The sequence below is a fragment of the Condylura cristata genome, unplaced genomic scaffold, assembly GCF_000260355.1.
Source record: "Condylura cristata isolate star-nosed mole 26May11 unplaced genomic scaffold, ConCri1.0 scaffold00012, whole genome shotgun sequence".
Classification (NCBI taxonomy): domain Eukaryota; kingdom Metazoa; phylum Chordata; class Mammalia; order Eulipotyphla; family Talpidae; genus Condylura; species Condylura cristata.
The window spans coordinates 35,875,873-35,898,275 of NW_004567113.1; the positions used below are offsets into that span (position 1 = coordinate 35,875,873).

General features: G+C 35.5%; 1 protein-coding gene across 2 annotated transcripts in view; it reads left to right on the forward strand.

Annotated features, from left to right (window-relative positions):
- Positions 1-22,403, forward strand: part of ATP8A1 (ATPase, aminophospholipid transporter (APLT), class I, type 8A, member 1) — a 207,502-nt gene that overhangs the window by 152,696 nt on the left and 32,403 nt on the right. For both annotated transcript variants that reach the window (XM_004681324.2, XM_004681323.2), the window contains exons 26-31: positions 7,176-7,359; positions 7,447-7,557; positions 13,806-13,880; positions 13,985-14,107; positions 17,197-17,275; positions 21,126-21,187. In XM_004681324.2, the coding sequence (XP_004681381.2) occupies positions 7,176-7,359; positions 7,447-7,557; positions 13,806-13,880; positions 13,985-14,107; positions 17,197-17,275; positions 21,126-21,187 (634 nt within the window). The remainder of the gene's footprint in view (positions 1-7,175; positions 7,360-7,446; positions 7,558-13,805; positions 13,881-13,984; positions 14,108-17,196; positions 17,276-21,125; positions 21,188-22,403) is intronic.

The window sequence follows — 22,403 nt, forward strand, 5'->3', positions numbered from 1 at the left end:
GGGCGCAGTGGGCCAGTCAGGAGAAGGCTGCCATGCCATGGTCACCTCTGGGGCTGGGGATCAAACAGACTGAAGCATTTGCCGTGGCTTACAGTGCTGCTCTTTAACCTATTGCACCACCAGTGATGGCCCTCACCATGGTACTTTTAATGAGTCTGCCTTCAAAACAAAAGGGGAAAAGAAATTGCAAACTGGGAGAACTGTGAATGATTAAAAGTTGGGGTTTTTATATCAAGGTATAAATTACATAAAATATGTCAAGGGTTTCAAGTGTACAGTACAACATAATAACTCAGTATATGTATATATTATATATTATAAAACATTCCCAACAGTAAGTTATCATCTATCACCATCCAATTATATTTTCTTTTCTTGTAAAGAGCTTTTTTAAGATCTTTTTAGCAACTTTCAAATGTGCAGTATCATATTATTAAAGTCACCATACCATACATTACATTTCCTTGACTCACTTTATATTTGGAAGTTTATACCCTTCAGCTCCGTTCACCCATTTTCCCTACCCCTGCACCTCAACAGTCACCACTCTGTTCTCTGTATGTTTGAGGTCAGTTATTTTGTTTGTTTAATTCCACATATGTATGAGATTATTTAGCAGTTGTCTTTCTCTGATTTATTTCACTTACCATAGTGGCCCCAAGATCCATCCATGCTGTTACAAATAGCAATATTATCTTCTTTAGTATATGTAAATAATATTCCTACCTTTTATGTTTATTTTTAGACTATTATTTCTCCAGGTATCCAAATTCAGTACCTCAGTCTATAGTCCCACTGCCATCCACCCAAATGTCCTTTCTTTAATTTCCATTGCCTTGTCCAAGATGGCATTCAGATGTATAGACAGGTATCTGTTTCTATCTAGAGATATTGGTATATGATTATATATAAAATAGATCTCTCTCACTATCTTTTTCATTGGAATCATTCCAATCCAAATTATTTTTTTTAAAGATTTATTTATGCATACAGAACTAGGGTACAGGCCAGTGAGAGGATTCACCAGAGGCTGAGTGGGAAGCAAAACAGGCCAACTGAGAAAGTACACTGCTGAGGGGAGCAGTGAGCGGGTCAATAGAAGTCTGCCATGCCATGCGGATCACTTCTGGGGCCGGGCGGGGATCGAACTCATGCTGACAAGGCTTTAGCTTCTTAGTGCTGTACTTTAATCCACTGCACCACCAGGGAGGGCCCCCAAATTAATATTTTTATGGTATATTTTCTCTTATGTTTTTTTTTAACTTTAAAACTTTAAACATTTTGTTGTTTACTCCTAACCTTTATTGTGATCCATGATATGGCTCTCACCCATTCTGAATATATCTACTACCTCTTGAAAAACTAATAATTTGTTGCCTGTTGTTTCCACTTATAGAATTACATTCAGTACCCAGTACCCCTCTATACTCTAGGTACAGAACAGTTAAAGAGCCTTTGCCCCTTTACAGCAGTGAAAATTAATGTAAATGGTAATGTTAGTCTCATGGGATAATGAATTCCTTTCCACTACCATTTTTAAACCTACTTCTGTGTTTTTAATGAATAGTATCATTGTGGAGAAACTGTTTCCTGGTTGAATACTATTAAAAAGATGTCTAACAGGAGGATTTTCCCTTTCTAGTGTCTTCTAAACATTACATTTGCCCATTAGTTCTTGGCTTACCTCTGCGTGCACACAGGCTGTACACCATTGTTATAACTGGGCATTAAGATGCTACCTGAACCATTGAAATAAAAATAGTAGTAGTTTATCTAGAACAATACCAAGTCTACAGAAGAGTAGCTTTGCATATAAAAATGTATTGAAAATGGAAGTATTTTTAAAGTTACTTTCCTTTTTGTTCTGTGGGAAAGCTATCGGTGTTTACTTCTGTGGACTCAAGCCTTTTATTATGAAGGCCCCTTGATGTCTCTGATTGCATAGTGTATCAACAGATGTTGCTCTTGGAAGGTAGAAAAGCACTCACCCACTAGTCATTTTGAATAATGCTGTTCTTTTACCTAGAAGTGGTTGAATGTTTCATTATGTGCCACATGCTAAGTATCATTTTTTGGATTTGCTATATAGGCAGCTGTTTGCATTCCAGTAACAAATTGATGGTGATTTTCTAGAAGTATTGTAATATTTATGTAATTCTGGTACATGTAATAGATTTTTTTTTGCCAAATTTGCCAAATCTACTTTTTTCTCAATTAAAAACTTTATAAATGAGGCTAACAAAGTTTAGTTCAAAGAAGAGTCAAGTAAGATCTCTTTAATATTTTTCTCTTTGTGTAATGTCTTTATTAGTTAACCAAATATGACTCAATGGGGAATAGACTAATATTCATAAGGAGAAATATTAGGAAGGTTGTTGCAAAAGAAAGTACAATGGACCTGCATTAATGATTCTGACCTCTAAATAGTCACTGGGAACAGACTCAAACTTAGTGAATGTAAGAGCCTATAAATGAAGGATCACTTTGCAGAACACTTAAGGATTATTAAGGAATTCCATATTTCTCCTTGTTCTTATTTTTTTTTCTATATTCACCTTCTAAAGGCAACTTCATAGTAACTTCTAACTTTACACCATAAATATTTGAAATAATAGTAGTAGTATCAGCACAATTTTTAGTATACATAAATATGAGTTTTTTAGGTTATTAATCTCAAAACACAATAGCTAGATAAATCATTGTACCCCCTTTTGGATACCTATAAAGAGCCCCTTAAATTATTCTTTATTATGTGTCTGTGTATATGTACACATATAATCTCTATCCATATTCCACTCAAAGGTGATTCATTTAGCTAATCCCATTAAAAAAGTGCAAAATGAGGCTTATATAAGATGGGCCACCCTATATAATTTCTAGCTTACATGGTAAAAATTTAGTACTCTGATCTAATGTTCACAGGGCAGGGAGAGTTACTACATAGCAAATAAGGAAAATAATGAATAACATGTGCAGAAACTACAGCCAAAATAATAGAGGAAAAGCATATTGCACACAGCGACTGTTAGGTTGTATCACCAAGGACCACCCTCTGCGGAGCCATGGGGAAGAAATCCGGACCTTGACGGCACATGCTGAAACCATGTCATCTTTTCCATAGAGACTGACTCCTCCTAGGGGAGGAGAAGCAACAGTGGAAGAGAAAAGAGCTGTGAACACCATAAATCCTGATACAGACCCTTGGGTGGTAGAAAAATATTTATCGGTTGCAAAAGAGACTGCTTTTTTGATGCTTCTGAATAATACTTCGGGTTATATTGGTATTTGTACAACTTGGGTTTTAGATATTCTCCACCATGGATGTTGTGATAACTTGGAAGAATTCACTTGTATGTTAGGGTTGTCTAGACTAGTGTGAGATGGCACAAAATAGAAGCAAGTCTACAAGTCAAGAAAGTAAGTAAGTTCTAAGGAGTGAAGTTGGTAACCTTTTTTACGAGGTGGCAACAGAACAGAAAGGTATATCTACAGAATTTTTAACATGCAGTTAAAGAAATTTCAGCTATGCTTATCTCTTTTACCTGACATGAGCACTCCTCTGAGATACATCACTTTCTAAGTTATCGAAGAAGCCTCTCCCAAGGCATCATCACTTGTATACCCTCTGAAATTATTATTATCATGGCAGTTCCAAGATAATAAGTTATAAGACATTTGAAATGAGTGTAGCATGAAGCTTTCTGATATTATTTTGTTTTGCTGTCCTGTAACCTGCTTATAGCAAGGAGCCTTTTTAAAATGGATTCTATAAAAAGAGTTTAATATCTTTTAATATGATTTCAGTTTGTCTATCCTGAATCCCCTTAAACTACATTCTCTCCCTAAGACATACTGCTGACACCCCCACAGTACATCGTGCCCAGAGCTGGAAGGACTCATATTAGGACGTGCCACACTTTTACTTCCACGGACCATCTTGGTGTTTTAGTGGCAATTAGTAAATGCAGTGCTTGTTCCCTGATTTGTTTGATCCTGTTGAATTCTTAAAATCATCATTATTTAGTTAAAAATTTCATAGTCAGGCCCTCCCTGGTGGCACAGCAGGTTAAAGCACAGCACTAAGAAGCTAAAGCCACCTCAGCATGAGTTCGATCCCTGCTGCAGAGGTGATCCACATGGTGCAGCAGACCTCTCCTGACCTGCCCGCTGTTTCCCTCAGCAGTGTGCTTTATCAGTTGGCCTGTCCTGCTCCCCACTCTGTCTCTGGTGAATCCTCTTACCCCCTGTACCTCTGACCTGTACCCCAATTCTGTATGCATAAATAAATAAAATTAAAAAAAAATTCATAGTCACTGACATAAGCCATTCCAAAACATTGCTAGGAAAGCCAGGTGTGCGTGTTCTAGAAGAATGTTTGAGTTGCTAAAAAACTTGCTGTTGAATTCAGGGTGAGTCAATAACAATAAACTGGAATGAAGGAGGTCATTCCACTCAGGTCTCCACGTTATTGCAAAAAAAAAAACAACAAAAAAAAAAACAAAACAAAACATGGTTTGTGCCTCCTGGTGACATTTCTGCAACAAAAACATGTAGAAGTTCAAACAGATTCCCTAGCCAAAATTAGAAGGAAAATGATAAATACCAGATGGCCTCACTTATATGTGGAATATAGAGAAACCAAACAAAAGGTCAATAAAAAGTCAAAAAAGCAGTTGACCATAGAACTGAGGTATGTAGCAAAAGAGGGGGTAGGAGCTGGGGGCAAAGCAGGGGAAGGAAGATACAAGGTAATGTGGTGATGGTGACATGGAGACAGAACCATGGGGACTACAACAATGTAAGAAAAAAAAATTAAAAATATAAAAAGTGGTATGCACGAGAAATATTCTATAAAAACAGAAAAAGATGAAAATGGGTGGGGAAGAACCAGATTCCTATGCAAAATGAGGGGTTTTGCCCCACATCACAAATTTGAACATTATATTTTGAGTTAAATGTTTTAAGTGTCTGTTAAATTTTTTAGGGATTTCTATCTGGCATCTTTATTTTAGCAACCAACGGCTATTTCAACCTCATCAGAAAAGAAGTGTTTTCACTATTTAATGAATCTTCTTCCAAATAAGTTGTCTACTCTTAGCTTGCTAGTGGACATGAATGCCCTTGCTAGAAGCCGCCACAGTGTGACCTGGGAATGTCTCTCACATCATCATCTTATTGTTATTAAGCAGGCACTGTTCTTGCCAAGGGGATTGGCACTCTGTTTTTCACACCTGAGTCAACCACATTCTTGGCCAGTTTTAATTTGAGAGTATTGAAAAGTGTGTCAAGTAGAAAAAAGCAGTGCTGGTTCTAATAGCATTGAGGATAGAAGCCCTGTTTAGTCCAGCTCTTTTCTGATGCTTCTTTAAATCACTAACATTAGCTCACTGCAGAGATTTCTCCTTTATTACATGTTCAGTTTATAAAAAAAAAAAAAAAAGCAAAAAAACACAAATACCACTACTTCCTAGTTCTGTGTGACTTCACAGTGTGCTTGTATTGTGAGCCTTCTAAGCTGGGAACTGAGTGAATGTTTTTAAATGCTTTTCTCTTATGCCCATTGCCCACTTGTTAGGTAGATCACTTCTTGGTAAGCCTTCTTTTTTTACATTTGCTAAATGTTTGCTATAACCCATGTTTAAAACATGGACCTAGAACTAATGGGCTCACCAACTTATATTCATCTGATCCGAAAATGAGTTGAAAATTTCTTTAAAGAAAAATGGGGACTAACAATGAGAAAAACTGAGTGGCCCAAAATACATCCATTCCTTTGCTATATTTACAGTGGTGGTATTTTATTCTATTGCCAGACTTTGAAAGGAAATCCAAAATATCAAAACAGTTCCTTTATATAGCAGCCACTTATTCATAAAGTGCCTAATCTGGATCAGAGTTGGGAATACAAAGCTGAGGAAACTGATACACACTGATTCATAAACAACTCACAGACTAAGGCACTGATTCTCAAACTTGAAATAAAACCTGGAGCTGCTCTGGCCGTAGCCTTTCAGAAGGGCAGAGGGCCTTCTTAAAGTACCTAATTTGCTCAGAATAGCCTTTGCTAGGAATTTCTCCTAAAAAACAATCATCAGAAAAATGTGCAAATATGTATTGTTTCTTTCAGAGTAACCATCTTCATTTTTAAAGAATAATACAATATGTGGTTTATCAAGGCTCCTACTGAAAACCTAACCTTAACCTTAACCTCTGCTTAAACTTGTAAAGAATTTAGACCTGATTTTTTTTCTTTTCCAATGACATTGTGTGTGTTTATTGCTTCATACTATTTAATTGCTTAATAGTTTATCAAGCTCACCATTTAGTTTCCGATATTTCTCTGTAATCACCAATATGATGTGGATGATACCTTAAGTTAATTAAGTTGATATAGTCTCTTTGAACCAGCCAGTCACTGTCATGGGATTTCTTTCTTCACTGACTTTTTTTTATAAGTCTCTGAAGAGCTGCTCCAAAGTTAAAATCAAATATAAGTTTAGTACCAATACTAGTGTTCTCTGTTCTTGATTCCAATTTGTATAATAGATCTTTTGATTCCATTTGGCCATTAGTCAGTAGGTCTGGAAGGAAATTGAGGCACATAAAACATATTATCAAGTGGTTGGTATTTAGTTGGCTCACCATGGTGTCTGCCAACTGGCCAAGAGGTTAGCCAATTCCCTACTTTTAATTTAAGTAGAGGTTTAAATGTTTTAATCATATAGTATATAATCTAAAATCAACTTATATATGCTCAAACCTTCTGCTTTCTAGGTATGATGGAGGATTTAGTTAGTATTTAGATCACCATTCAGCAGCCTTTCTGACCTTTTCATTTAAATGTAATGAGTTAGAAATTCTTATATTGTTAGGAAGTAATGAAATCCTGTACTTAACAAATATATGCAAACATCCTAGTAAGCCATGCTTCACAAGGCATGACAGCATCTATCATGTCACCTAAAGGTTTGCTTTTATGACTTAAATTTTATCTTCCCCTGAAAGGGACAACCAGATCAAAAGAAAATCAAATACTGGCCAACTTACCGCTTTTCCATAGTTCTTCATAATATTTCATTTGTATCTTCTACTGCTTTTATCCTTCAAGATATTGACATTGCAAAATGTTCTCTTTTTCCTGAATAGATGTCATTGATTATTTGCTTTACTTTAAGGGTTTCTCCTCTTCAAAAATCTGAAGTCGTTGAGATGGTTAAGAAACAAGTCAAAGTCATAACACTTGCTATTGGTGATGGAGCAAACGATGTTAGCATGATCCAGACAGCACATGTTGGCGTTGGTATAAGCGGCAATGAAGGCCTTCAGGCGGCTAACTCTTCTGATTATTCCATTGCTCAGGTAAAGTGTCATTTCTGTAAAACACTTCATTCAGTTAGGTGACACTGGGAAGAAGAAAATACTAATTTTTTTCCACTTTTATTTTAGTTCAAGTATTTGAAGAATTTATTGATGGTTCATGGTGCCTGGAACTATAACAGAGTCTCCAAGTGCATTCTGTACTGCTTCTACAAGAATATAGTTCTCTATATTATTGAGGTAATCATCATTAACTTTAAAATCCTTCCCACTGTCACTTGCACTTGTGACATGTAAAGACATTTCTTGGTGGGAAGGAGGAGGGTGAGGGGGATTAGAAATTTTATAAGATATTATCATTTCTTCATTTTCATTCATCCTTCATTTACCCACTTTTTATAACTTCTAAACAGACTAAAGCGAAACGTTTCAGTCCTGGAGAATAATTAATGTTAAAATGGTATATGACTTTAGTAAGAAGTGTTGAATTTGCTAATGAGATAACATTTTCTTTTAAATGTTTTAAAAAGACCATAAACTATATAGCATTTTTTTTGTAAGTGTCAAAAACAGGAGAGGAAAAAAAACACTTAATGGGGGGGAGGAGCTCTTTTTAAGAAGGAAAGTAATAGAATGACAGACTGCTGAGGGCGGCAGTTCAAAGGAGTAGAACTGGGAAAGGTGCACAGGTAATTTTGCTAATACTGGCCATCTTGTGGTCCTTCCAAGACTTGTTGATCTACAGTTGTCCTTCGCCCTCCCAGTGTCTTGGTATCTGAGTTTGGAAGCTAGCAAGAGTTCAGATAAAGAAGAATTTATCTTAAGATTTTCAGAATGTTTGTTTCCTGTGTCTGAGATACAAAGCATTTCCATGCTCTTTTTCATTCATCAAATATAGCATCACTTTTTTAAAAGGAGTCTTAGCCTGGATCAGGAATATCACACCTAACAAGATGCACTTGCTCTACAGAGATTTTTGGAGCACCTACTGGATTCCAGACACCAGGCTTAGTTCAGCAACTCCCAAATAAATTAAGTACAGTTCCTGTCCTTCAGGACCTTGCCATAGACAAACAGGGCAAACCACATGTGTAATTTTAAACATTCTAGAAGCCTCATTAATAAATAATAATTGAAGCCCAAATTAATTCTTAAATGAAATTTTATTTAACTCAATATTTTTGATACCATCATTTCAATATGTAATCACTATAAAAATATTGTGATATTTTACCATTTTTTCTTCATATGAAGTATTCAAAATCCAATGTGTACTTTAAACTTACTGTATATCTCCATGTGTACATTTAAGTGCTGCTCCAAAGCCTGTGGCCAGTGGCCACCATACTGGACAGCACAGCATTGGTGGATAACCAAGGGAAATGGAATGATTTATCATGATATGAGAATTAATTTTTTTTAACATATGCCCCTATCAGAAACTATAGCTGTTAAACTCTAAGTGTCATCAGTTTCTTACTCCTCTTGCAGCTCCACAGAACGATACCATGCGCTCTCCATAGCTTCAGCAAACCTCCCATCTCCCACCCTTATTAGAGGACATCTACATCCTCATGAATCTGCCCCAGGCACCCTGACAGCTGTCTTTGTCACCTTACCCTCTCATCTGTTGATAATTGCTTCACCTATGTTAGAATAGACAAAACCTAACCATGTGCTGTATTAAAATAATATCTAGTATTTCACAGCAGAGAATTAACAATATAAAAAAAAAATCAAATTTTACATTATCCTGTAGACACCTTAGTTGAGAACTACTATGTGAGTGGTTCAGTCACTCTATACTTTTTCCTTATACATATTCTTTATCCTTGTTAAAATTTCGACTTAGCATAGTTTTCACTATGAGTCTGGCTGTTAAAATGGAAACTTAGCTTTAAAGTGCGAGGAGAGTTTCATTTATTGGTCACTGAAATTCTCTATTTAGGTAACAGTTTATTAGATAAAATAACCAACTACTCAGAAACAAACAGAATAGCCTGTGAACTTATTATCCATTACTGCTGAATTTCACCAGAAATTGCCTACGTTTTGAAGCAAAATGCATTTCCAAAAAAAATTCTTTCATACAGGAATAAATATCTGATTCTTTTCTAAAATAACTGTTCTTCAGTATTTTATTTGGTTCTCAGCCCTCTCTTAGAATTCTAACTTTGTAATTATATTTCCTTTTCTCCCCAAACATTGACCTTCAAAAGTATATGTATTTATACTACTTAATTTGCATAGACTTTTGAAGATTCTAGAAGCTTAAAACCACTGGCAACAATAAACCTGCTTACAAAAATTTAATTTTGTGAAATGAAATAAGAGAGCTCAACTTGCCACTTTTTAAAATCTAGATTATTATACAATCAATAATGAAGGATTGCACTAGCGGAGGAAATAAACTATATTAAACTCAAATGAAAAATTAAATCTGCATGCTCTGTTGCAAATCCAGAGTTTTGTGATTTGTGGCTGAGTCGCCCTAAATTTCACTTGGCTTTGAATTTAAAACCTCTTCATGAGATATTTAACACTGACCAAATTCTTTACATGTTGAAAAGGAAGTGAGTTCTAAACCTTACTGGCAATCTCATTTCTAAGTTATTTTTCTTTTAGCACTTTATGGAAATGTATTTTGAATATAATTCAACTATCTTGGAAATGAATTGACCTTTTAAATCAATTCCCAGATAGACAACTTTTGCCAGCTAAAACAAGTTCTGCAGATGTTAATGGCTCATGTCAATACTGTGAGTGAATAGACAGAAAACACATCATTGAATGTCTCTAGTGAGGACAACTGCCAATCTCTCCTTTCAGTTTTTTTGTGCTGATCAGGCGTGGGAGCAGAGGACTCCCTGACTGTTTGTAAGCTCCTATTTAATATGCAGAAATGTTCCATCAGGAAAATGTCCGTGAGACTTTACTGCCACGCCTCTGCTGGAGTGTAGAAGTTAGAAAATAATATCAGGAAAGGCAGGTTTGAAGTTTCTTTGCTAATAAGGGATAGTCTGGAACTCCGTGGGTTTTATAGATTATCTGCAAACACTGCCTTTCCCATAGCTACCTCATTGCCATAAATTACTGCCAAACAAATACAGATTTGGCAGGTAGTGGTGTCCAGCACTTATGGTGCCCCTTATATACATACTGATGCCCAAGCACAAAGCTGGGTACTCCTTGAAATGATTGGCTTTTTCCCAAGAGTTTTTTTTTTTTTTTATCTGACTTCTTCCTAGCAAAACAAGACCTTCTCTTTCAAGCAATTGCTTTGCAATCAAGCTTTCTACTAAGGTAACAATGTGGTATTTTTCAGGGTAGTTTCCAGAAGTTTTGATTAAAGTCAATGAAACAATGCTTTCCCAGCACATTGTGCTGGATATGAATTTCCTGTGAATTTGAATATCCCAGATACCCCTCCCCAGGGAACTAATGTTTTCTTTCTGTATCCTTAGTTTGGATTGAGTCAAAGCAGGGAGTTTTATGTGTTTATAGTAATTTAGATATTGTTTTTATTAGTGTGGGATATGCTTCTAATGTATCTTTTAATTACCAACTTAAAGTCAGCTGTCTAGTAGACTTCTTCACTGTTTAAAAAAAAACTCATTTAAAATATGTAAACTTAAATGCCAAAATATTCATATGAAGGTATAGGGTACCATATCAGAAGGCTCTGTTCTTATCTAGTAGTTTTCCTTAAAAAAAGAAAAAGAAAAGAAACTGTGAAATGGTAACTTTTTTAACTGTAGGAAGAGAATTTATAAAAACATAAGCACAAACCTGTCTATAGGAAAACTAAAAAGTTAGAAATGCATTAACTTTCCACTTAAAAACTTATGCGTTTTTGTCATAAAACAGTTAATCCAGGCATTTTAAAATAAACTTGGAGTTTAGGCATGTTGATTTATTGGAAAATTATTTTGAATTTGAAACTTTGTATAAATATTCATTGATTTGAGAGAGGTTCTTAAATTTCAAGTTTCTAGTAACAGTTGAGTCAACACTGAACATTATTGCACAAAGAAATTGAAACCACCTATATTTAACCAATGTTTAGGCACACACAAATTTATTAACCTAAGTTTCTCATTGATACAGTACTGATTATTGCAAACGCATTTATACAGGTAACCTTTGAGATAAATCATATGCATTAATGAATTTAGTATGCGAAGATTAGGCCACACCTACATAAACCAGTTAAGTATAATTGAAAATAGATGTTTAAAATTTTTTCCTGGCAGCCTTTTTCCTGCCCGCCTGTAACTGTGCAGGTGTTTCTCTTCACAAATCTTTTCCCTTTGCAAAACAGAAGCAGTTCTCCTGCCAGTCTGAGACTATGCAGGTGCCTTCCTTTTTTCTTCCTCCTTTTCCTAATAAACCCGTTCTTTTAAAATGTTAAAAAAAAAAAAGGTAAATAGTCCTAATATTTCTATAATACTGTAAGAAATCTGACAACCTTCTGAGTATGTAATTCCACATTCTAATTGCCTTTGCGAGAACACTATCATCACGGAGACTATCACAAATATGTGGTCCCATCTCAAAAAGACCAATGTGAAAATGCAGTAGAGGGCAGTCATGACTGTTTTGTCGGCTTGTATGTACTCAGGTTTAAACAGAAAAACAGAAAACAGTTTAAAGTCAACTGTACTACCCTAAAGAATAAGCTTATTTTCGCACAAAGATGCTGTATTCTCTTAAAGCGTGCATCTGACTCCTTGTCTAGGACAAATGTTCAGTTTTCTTTTTCCTGAAACTACATGTAGTCACGTTCACAAGATTTTCAGATTTATCTCCAATGTCCCTGCTTTTGTTATTGTTGTTAATGTCTTGTCCCCATTCCCCCACCTCACACACATTTGAGACTGACTTTTCATGTGCTGCTGGCACTTTGTTTTCTTGTCCATCTCAGGAAGCAACATTCATTTTTACATACGCTCAGTCATTCCTTTTCACTATAAAAAGGAACAAGAGCAATGCAGTACAGAAGCTGTTCATAGGGAAGCTAGCCTGGGTACATATTGATAAATGGTGAATTTGTAGCAATTCATGTTTCTATAATGAGGATAAATGAAACAGTGAGGTGTGTAGCAAAGTGCAACTCTGAAAAATTCACTTGACCAGGAAGCCCAGTCTGCTTTCTTCTAACAGGTTTTGTTGTTGTTATGTTTGGGGTTTGTGCCTGTGTTTATGTAACCTCATTGCCGGGCCAGACATTTTATTCTTCCAACTCAACTTGATTTCTAATTAGATACTAGGTCCTTTTGAAAAATAATATAGGTTATAGTGATTTACTAACTTTAGCTTTTTTAACAATGTAGGTATTATTGATTTACTAATAACTCACTTTAATTGTCCATTTGTCTTAAATGTGTTAGAAACACTTTGTTTCGCTTTGAATTTTGCATGGAGTTAAGATTTCTTTTTAAGAGATATACAATGCATAAGAATATTATGTTTTGTTTCAGATTCGCTTTTAATCGAAGTACAAATTTAATTTACAAATTGGTTTTAATATGTAAATTCATATTTCACATCCTGATGGCTATAATTACATTTGAAAAAAAAATTAAACACTTATATACTGTTACCTAGAAACTTCATGTCTTTGAATTCATCTAAAAAAAAGCAAAGAGGTGTAAGAAAATTTTGATGGAGTATCTATTAGCTTAATTACTGAATGAGTATTCAGTGTGTACATATATTCAAAGCCACTAAATTGTGTGAAACTTTTTAATATAAACTATAGTTCAATAAAACTTTTTTATAAAGATTTCATACTAAGGAATAGAGAGGTCTAGGAGTTCTATATAAGGTCATTCAGTTCAGATGTATAATAGCAAAAATCAGAAGCAAGTTCTACCAAAAAAATAGCTATGGCCACACTGTAAAAAATATTAAAGGTGACATCATTTTAAAGGACATGGGACAACTTAAGAAAATGTATATCCTATTATAATGTTAAGATGGGTAGGAGAAGGGAATGATATTAAATACAGTAGGTTTCCAAGAAAGTCAATTTGTAAATATTGTATAAATCAACTTAATTGATACAATCAAAACAGAAGAAAATAGTGATTGTATTATTACAAGAAATTATTTTATTTTTAAAGTATTTTTTTATAAAAACAATAACAATGTTGAAGTAACAGGAAATAATTTAAAAGTACTTAAAGTTCTAAAAATGTGATGGCATTGAAATACATTCCCAATAGTGCTTTTTTAGAAAGTAAGGCTTTATTTAATTTCTTTGTAAATTTATGACTGCTTATTGATACATATCTTTGTTTATTTATTTAATTAATTAATGGAGCCAATTTTGAGCTAACAAATCCCTTAGAAATATTGCTATTTTCAAGAAAGGTGTGAAAATTATATGTTAATTCTACTGTTGTAAGGTGATACAGAATCTAAGCAATGCATTCATAGGTATTTTGTGTGTTCTAATTTGGGGGGGTTTATTCTTTTCTTCCTAGATCTGGTTTGCCTTTGTTAATGGCTTTTCGGGACAAATCCTCTTTGAGAGATGGTGTATAGGTCTTTATAACGTGGTAAGTTTAGTACATGTGATGATTCCTGTTTTACTGAATACTTTGAGACAAAGATTCACCCTGCATTCAGCTGCTTGGTATAATTACCAGTCTGTACACTTTAGATGTTTACAGCCATGCCTCCCTTAACGCTGGGAATATTTGAGAGATCGTGCAGAAAAGAGAATATGTTGAAGTATCCTGAATTATACAAAACGTCTCAGAATGCTCTGGACTTCAACACCAAGGTAGGACATACCTTGGGCCCTGGTACCCATAGGGGGGACTTACTTTTCTGCTATAGTTACTTGAAGGATCAGGCCTTCCTAAGCCATGGAGGCAATCCCAGGTACCTCAGATTTGTCTAACATTCTAATACAGATTGAGATGGCTTTTGCTTCATGTGGTCTTGTTTATAATATTAAAATGTAATTACAGTTCCCTGTAGTTTGCCTACATTAAGTGGGTATCTTCTTGGCCATCTGTCTTGCTACCTTGGTCATGGGGTGAGGAATACTCACTCCTTGCAGACTCCATCTCCCAGGACTGATAAGGACATGTAAAGTGGTGGGGGTGCAGTATCACTCTGTAGTCAGTTCTTGTTTTGTGGAATGATTTTTGTCCTCATCTGATTATCAGATCATTTATATCATGTGTTAAAATAATAGTGCTGGGAAATAATTCATTTAGTCACAACTCTCAGTGTTTCCTAGGAATAAAATTTAAAGTACAATATATAAAATGTCCAAAATTTTATCTAAAATCATTGTCTGGATTCGTGTCCTGCATAACTTGCCATGGACTTAAAGTCTCTGCTTGTCATCCAGATAACAAAAGTGTCTCATTTTCTGCCTAGTTTAATTTTCCTGCTAACCTATATTCTAACTATAGAAAATACGTTTCTACTCATGTTTGTTAGTAATTAAGGATTTTTTTTTTCGGTGTAAGGGGAAGGGGAACATTTCAATTTTATAATAGTCAAGGTAGATGCCACTTTGAAACAATAATAAAGCAATAAAATCAATGCATCTGCACAGAATTTTTTCCCATAAATATAGTGCATAATAGTAGCATGTAATTCATATTTACAAGTAACCTAAAGGCAGTATTTTGAATTTAGGATAGTTAATGTAACACATTGTTAATATTGATTCGCTCATAAAGTTCTCACTACATTTTAATCCCAATGTGCCTTAATACCCCCAGCATAAGTGACAGTGCCAAGTTGATAGCCACAATCTTATTCATTTTCTGGGCCAGCTTCATGAGGGCATGAGGGCATGGTGTGTGCTAGTCCAGCTGTCCCTCACAGCTGGACTGCATTTCATTAATCTAAAAACAAACTGAAAGGCTCTGAGACTTCTACCATTGTTTTGAAAATTGTTTTTCATGGTCTCTTCAAACCATTATTATAATATGCAATGCCTATGCTTTTATTTTTTAATTTTTATTTTTTAAGTTTATTTATGATGTCCAGATTGGATTGAATTATACCACCTTGGCTGCGATGTTTCTACCAACAATGGGTATTTTCAAGGGATGGAAAGCAAAAATTGGAGCCAATACAATGAACTATGAGTTCTTGTTTGTCTGAAAAAGTGAGCTGGGAACTAAGCAAATTCCAGATCACTGGCATTCTCACTGACTTCAACAGTTGCATCAACTCAGCCACAGGTCCCCATCTGCTGTAGCTCAGGCTCCACTGTGCTCTCTGGCAAGTTAACTTCCCAGCCACACACTTACATGGCACTCTTGATTGTAAATATAAGTTTGATCCTCATCGATTTACCCAAAATCATTCCTGGAAAATCACATTCTTTTCTGCCTTTTATATATGGCAACATGAACACAGCTTTGTAGCCAAGGATAAGGCAGCATATACTTTTAACAGGAAGTTTCATTCCTTGAATTTTCTGCTCTTCTTCTATTGCTTACAAAGTATTTCATTATCTACAGAACCCAAACGTTTAGAAAGTCATCAGTCAATCAGTCGATTATAGAACTTCCACATACATTTGAATATATATATGTACAAGTCACCTACCATTTTTCTAGTGTTTATGGATTTTTCTAAAGATTTCAGTGAAAATTCTTTGAATCCCCTGTAAGTGTTTTAAAATTCAGAGACAAATGACTACAAAATGCATAGTTGTATACACAGCAGAGGCCCTGGGTCCCCAACGTAGAAGCATTGTTGGCCTGAATGATGATGATTACATTTGTTATGGTAAAAAGGGTTGGAGGGTCCAAGGTCATGACAGGGGTTAAAGGATTAGCATGTGACAATAAGGACCGGGCAGGAAAATGGAAAAGTAGAACTAATTTTTCTTGCACCCACCTGTGCTTTCTGTCAAATAAAAACTTGTGGTAATGACATAGTGAGGAGAAGAGACAAAGGTTAATGAGTAACACAAGTTCAGATGTGTAATGTATTGGAGTGTAAATGGAATCATACAACCTAGTGTGACTGCAGGAACCAACAAAGGAGATTGAGATCACAGCGGAAAATTTTGGGAGGCAGGCAACTTAATTTCTGTTTGAACAGCTTAAAACTATTAATACATGCCAATTTTATTTAGCATAAGTTTTGCTTGCAAGAAGCACTTTTAAATGACAAAACTGCCACTGTTCAAAGGGCCATAAATTCTAAACAGTTTTTCTATAACTTAATCTTTCACATTCATGCTACAAAGAAAGTTCCAAGTGATACTTGGCTTTCTTGTTTATCAAGTACAATAGGTAGAGGGAGTAATAACTATTAAATGATGTTGTAATTGTGTAAAGTTTGATGTTGACAGGTGTTTTTTTTTTTAAAGAAATTATATAACTTAAACATATAATTGCTATCTTTACTATTGAGGGGTGTGTGTGAGAGAGAGAGAGAGAGAAAACATGCCCATATGCATTTTATCCTTTTGTTCATAGAGAGAATATATTTTATACTACTTTTCTTGCAAATGAGGAAGAGAAAATAGAGATTTCACCAAATTACAAGAATGTCAATTCTTCGGGAATTAAAAAAGTAGTCCTGCTTAAAGATTTCAGGACCTGTACTAACGTTTTCTTTTTCAAGAACAAATTTAAGCTGTTAATACTTGGTTTTTCAAAAGTAGAAAACATTTCAGTGAAGCTGAAAAAACATTTTGAGAAACATAAAAATAAATAAATGACCCATGAAGGTCTAAGAGGCAGAAAGTATCTGTCAGTTCTATTAATTCACAGTGGTGGCCCAACAGAAACACGTTTTGTGAATCCAGCTCACAGATAAAAAGAAAGGTCAGAGTTCAGAGAGCTAGTTTATCGCAAATGGTTCTCATGGATTTTTGTTTTCCCTCAGGTTTTCTGGGTTCATTGTTTAAATGGCCTCTTCCACTCAGTTATTCTGTTTTGGTTTCCACTAAAAGCGCTTCAGTATGGTAAGTAGAAAGAATATGAATGTGAAGAGATGACTTTTTACTTGTTCAGCAGAATAATTCATTGTCAATATTGCTAAAAATTATAGCAGTGTTTCCTTTTATGGTATTTCCCTTAACCTAAAATACACGCATATAAAAGTTGTACACATTTTAAAAGATTTTTATTATTCCTTTGGGAGCAAAGTGATTTAATATATGCAAAGCCTTTCTTCTCTACTTCTCATGTTTTTCAAACTTGCAGAGAGTTAAATTTTAGGGCTCTTTTTTCCCTTCCACTGATGTATAGTTTGAAGACAATTGTGCTAGTATTTTATGTGGTCTCTTTATGATACCTGTGGGGCTAGTATGAGGTTCTTCATTCTGAACCTAATCGGACATGCTAGTGTTTTCAAGTATAACTTGAGCTAATGTGTTGAATTAGAATTTTAATGTTTTCTAAGTTCATTTTGTAGTAGAAGCTTTTCTTCTGCATGTTTTGAGGAAGTGATTTTATTCTGTCAGTTTTGAGACCTGTGATCAAGGTGAATTTCTATACTCATGAAAATGATGAAGTAGCCACTTGGGAAAGAAATTCCCATGATGCTGAAGCAAAAGTTGTCATGTCCCAGGGCACCCCTCTCCCTTAGATCCTGGGGAGACAGGCATTCAGGGCCTCTGCTCCTGAACTACATACAGTAACTCAAATCCCAACACCCACTCCACCGAAGACTGTGAGTTAACGATCGCCAAAGAAAAGCAGGCACAGCAAACTCTGGGCCACTTACACAGTCTTTTCTCCACGGCAGCCAGGCCAATCCTGGTAAAACATCAATCAGACGAGGTGCCCTCTCTCCTCAAAACCCACAGACTTCTGTCACATTTAAAATAAAAACCACAGCCTCAAACTTAGCTAATTCTTCTGTTGACTTTCCCTGCTCAGCATGCTGCAGCCTGTTACCCCTTCCTCTTACCCCCATTTCCTCCTCCTCCACCCAGATATTCCAGCTGGCTCTCCTCCTCACCCCTCAGGCCTGTGCTCTGAGAGGCCCTCCAATGAGCCCATGGCACTGCTCCCACTTCTCCTGTAGCTCCATCCCTTGTCATCCTGTATCTTTCTCATGGTACTTGCTATGGGGGTGAGATGTACTGGCTTATTCTCTGTTGTGTTTCTCTTCTCTGTGAGGACCAGGAATTGTCCATTTAGTTCACCATGCCATTCCGTTGCTTAGAGAGATACCCTGCTCATCGCAGGCACTCAGTAAATTGTCAAGGAGTTAACAAGAGCATGCAGCATGAATAGGAGGACTGAGAGTTAAAGAGAAAGCAGTGGTTTTATGTCCTAGTAAGAGATATTAATCTGAATTTTTACAACTGCTCTGTCAGTACAACAGTAAATACTTCTAGTTTTCTAAACCACAGAAATGAGAATCCTGGTAGAAGACTGAGCCAGTAATACAGATGAATCACAATGGGATTGGGTTTTGTTCAGATATAGTTCACATACCATAAAATTCAACATTTCAAACTGTACAATTCAGTGGATTTCAGTATATTCATAGAATTGTACTAATGGCACCACTGTTGAAGGCTGGAACATTGTCCTCACTGCTTAAAGAAGCCCCATGCCCCTTGGCAGTTACACCCCATTTCTTCACCAATTCCAGTGTCTGAAAATCATTACAATTTGACTCTACATTTACCTTTTGTGCACATTTCATGGAAATGGAATCATATAATATGTGACCTTGGTTCATCCATGTTGCAGTATGATCAATTCTTTAATACTTCTTACGACTAACTAATATTCCATTGGATGGATATGAATATGTTTTGTTTTTCCATTCATCATCTGATATACATTTTAATTACTCTCACTTTTTGGAGCATGTACCTTTGAAAGCAAAAGTACAGGACCTTAAACAAGTTCTCCAAGTAAAATTTACCTTCAAAATGCAAACTCAAAACTGTTATTTTAAGATTTTACATTAGACAGAAGAAATTTAGTATCAAAACTATCTTAATCCAAATAGCATTAAAATGCTTTGGCAGTGTCGTGGTCTGAAAGGAATTCCCAAGAAACTTTAGCTCCTGGAGCGTAGATCCTCCTCTCCCTTTACATTTGTTTGCCTGGGAAACTGCTTAAGCCAGCCAGCCAGCCACCTTCAGTCCAGACAGTTCACAAGGGGTGCTTCCTGGGAACCCAGTCTAGCCAAGTCCAAAGAACACAGGCTTTCTCTTCTGAAGACATGAGTGGCATATATCAGAAATTGCAGTTTAATATTCTAATGTTGAGGGGTTTGATGGGTGGTAGATGTGGGGTTTTTTTTGGGGGGGAAGGCTGCCTTGTTTTTTTATTTTAATTTTTAGGAAAGAAGAGAAAGGGCAGGTTAGGTTTTATTATTATTATTATTATTTTTAGCTTTTTAAAGGATGAGGTGTAGAAGAAATATAAACTTGCATATAACTTGCTGCTAAATATTCATTTATTCACTATGATCTATAGACACCTGAAAATATCCAAGATCTCTTGGGGGTACATGAAGTCATTCTTTCATCATTTGAAATGAAGGGGAGACCCAAATATGATTATTTTGATAATATGTTTATGTTGGTTAAGGAACCTATGCAGAAGCATGGAAATCAGAAAATACCCAAGATATTTTTAATTATTTCTGAATTTCTGAATTTGTTAATTTGGTCCTACGGAAATTCAGAGATTAATTGCAGGCTTTCATAAGTTTGTCCACATTTCACTCACAAGTCATAACACATCAGATCCTTGTAGAGGAAGGTAGTCCCTGACTGCCTTGCTGTTGCAGCAGCCTTTCCTGCCTGCTTTTAACCAAAAACTTTAGAGAAGGGAGTGCCACATTGTGTAACATCTGACATGCATCATGTGCTGGGTACTTTACATATAAAGCCTCCTTTTAATCTCAGAATCCCTTCAGGACAGACAGTATAGCGCCATCTTTTAAGTGAAGAAACTGAAATCCATAAAGATTTATTATAAACAACCAACAGGACAGTTAGTAACCTGACCTCTAGCTGTGGCCCACTGGACTCTCCTTTCTTTTCATCCCACCACCTTCTCTCTGTACCTCATTCTAACAGGTTTTGTCCTTGCATATTAGGCTTTAAGTAAGTATTAAACCTGTACATAAATAAAAATACTGGGTTACAGAAATCATGGACTCCAATTTTAATGATACTAGTGATTTCATTATCCTGTGTGTGTGTGTTTGTGTGTGTGTGTACATACATACATATATATATATATATATATATATATATATACTTTCATTTTATTTTTTTTACCAGTAATACTAATATTAGTTAGCTACATTTGTTTGTCCTTGCTGGAATAACAAAATGCTATAAAATTAATGTATAAATTCAGCCAGACCTTCAAAAAGTCATATACCTGGAATCAAATCCGTGCTCTTCAGTCCTCTGTGAGTTACTTTTATGAATCCCTTTTGGTCCAGCAACTTTATTAAGAGAAAGTAAGAGTGCTCCCCAAAGGCCTCACGTATGTTGTTCCCTAAGTGCCTTATTAAGGCCACTGTGCTTTCTCCTGTCTTAATGCCCTAGCATTAAGCTTTGCTTGACCAATTAGTGTGTTTTTGTTTTTGTTTTTTTTCATCTATGGTCCCTGAGTCTTGGTTAACAAGTCAGTTTTCCTTCTTGTTGTTTGTTGGTTATTGAGAATTTGTTTTTAATTTGTAACCCACATTAATGGCAATTTGGGGGACTTCTTAACAGTGATTTTATAAATTAGTCTCTTGTTCACCATTTCTAGCTGATTTATCTTTGAAAGGATACTGAAAGGACCTACTTGTTTTCTAACACCTTTTTTGTTTTTTTCATACAGGTACTGTATTTGGAAATGGGAAGACCTCTGATTATCTGCTTTTGGGAAACTTTGTTTATACGGTGAGTCCACTACATTCACCTAGTTTGTATATAAAGTCAAATGCTTTTGTGGGTGCTCACCTTATTTTCACATTTAAACATTGTGTTGTGTTTCTAATTTAAAGGTTGTTTATACTTCTCTTTAAAAATGAGATAAAAAATTTTAACTTCTAGGAGATTATATTGGGTCATGAAATATTCCTTTAGGTTCACAGACTTTATAGGACTTTGGTTACTGTTGTTATCGACATTTCTTCTTGTGTTGTCTCATTTTTCCTTTTTCTCTCCTATATCCCTTTTCCCCTCAATTTTATTTTACTGCCCTTGTTAATATTTTGTTGCTTTATTAAATTATGGCAAAGATTGCCATCCTACTTGGGTGCTTAACCAGTAATTATTCCAGAATCTCCCATTAACTGAAATGGAAGAGAAGTCACCACTCTTTGGAGATATTTAACCCACAAAAAGCACACTGGGTTATCACTTTGCCAAATGCTTGGGGTTGGGCTGACACAGATAAGTGCAAGCCTCTCCTTTCTAAGAAACAAAAAAAAAAAAATGTTTGAAAACCATTTTCTGCTGAAAAGTCAAAAGCACTACTGGAATGCTAATGCCTGAAGTCACACAGTTGACATCTGATAAAAGTTTACTCCCACCCATAACTCAATTCCCAGGTCAATGTCCTTTGCTCTTTCTTCCTGTGTTCCTCTCCATGACCCCCAAGAGGGCCAATGTGCTATTTTAATACTCAGTGGCAATCTTTTTGGGTAAGTCAGTCGTTAGAAAAGTTACCATTTGGAGTTTAAATCACTGAATAATAGAATGTTACTGTCATTAAGTAACAGGAATTATTGGGAAATATGGGGGCATCTCCTTTCCATCGACATTAAACACTGTAGTAAAATAAGGGGAAAATAGGTGTGGGACTAGTGAGTTGTTCTCATACAACATGATAAAAAAATAAGTTAATACGTGATAGAGTCAGTAGAAGTTAATCAGAATGTGCATCATGGATCTCCTAGGGGTCCACAGGAGGATATTTCCCTTTAATTTGATGTCACACTAAATTTCTTATTTTAGAACTTTTCATAGAATTTACTTTTAAAATTTTGACCATTTATATTACTATCGCTATTGATCCTTGAATTGCCATTAAATATCTTGTTGGGGAAACTCAGATGCTTCACTGTAATGTGACCTTCCTTGACCACTCCTCTGGAGACATCTCATCAGATGC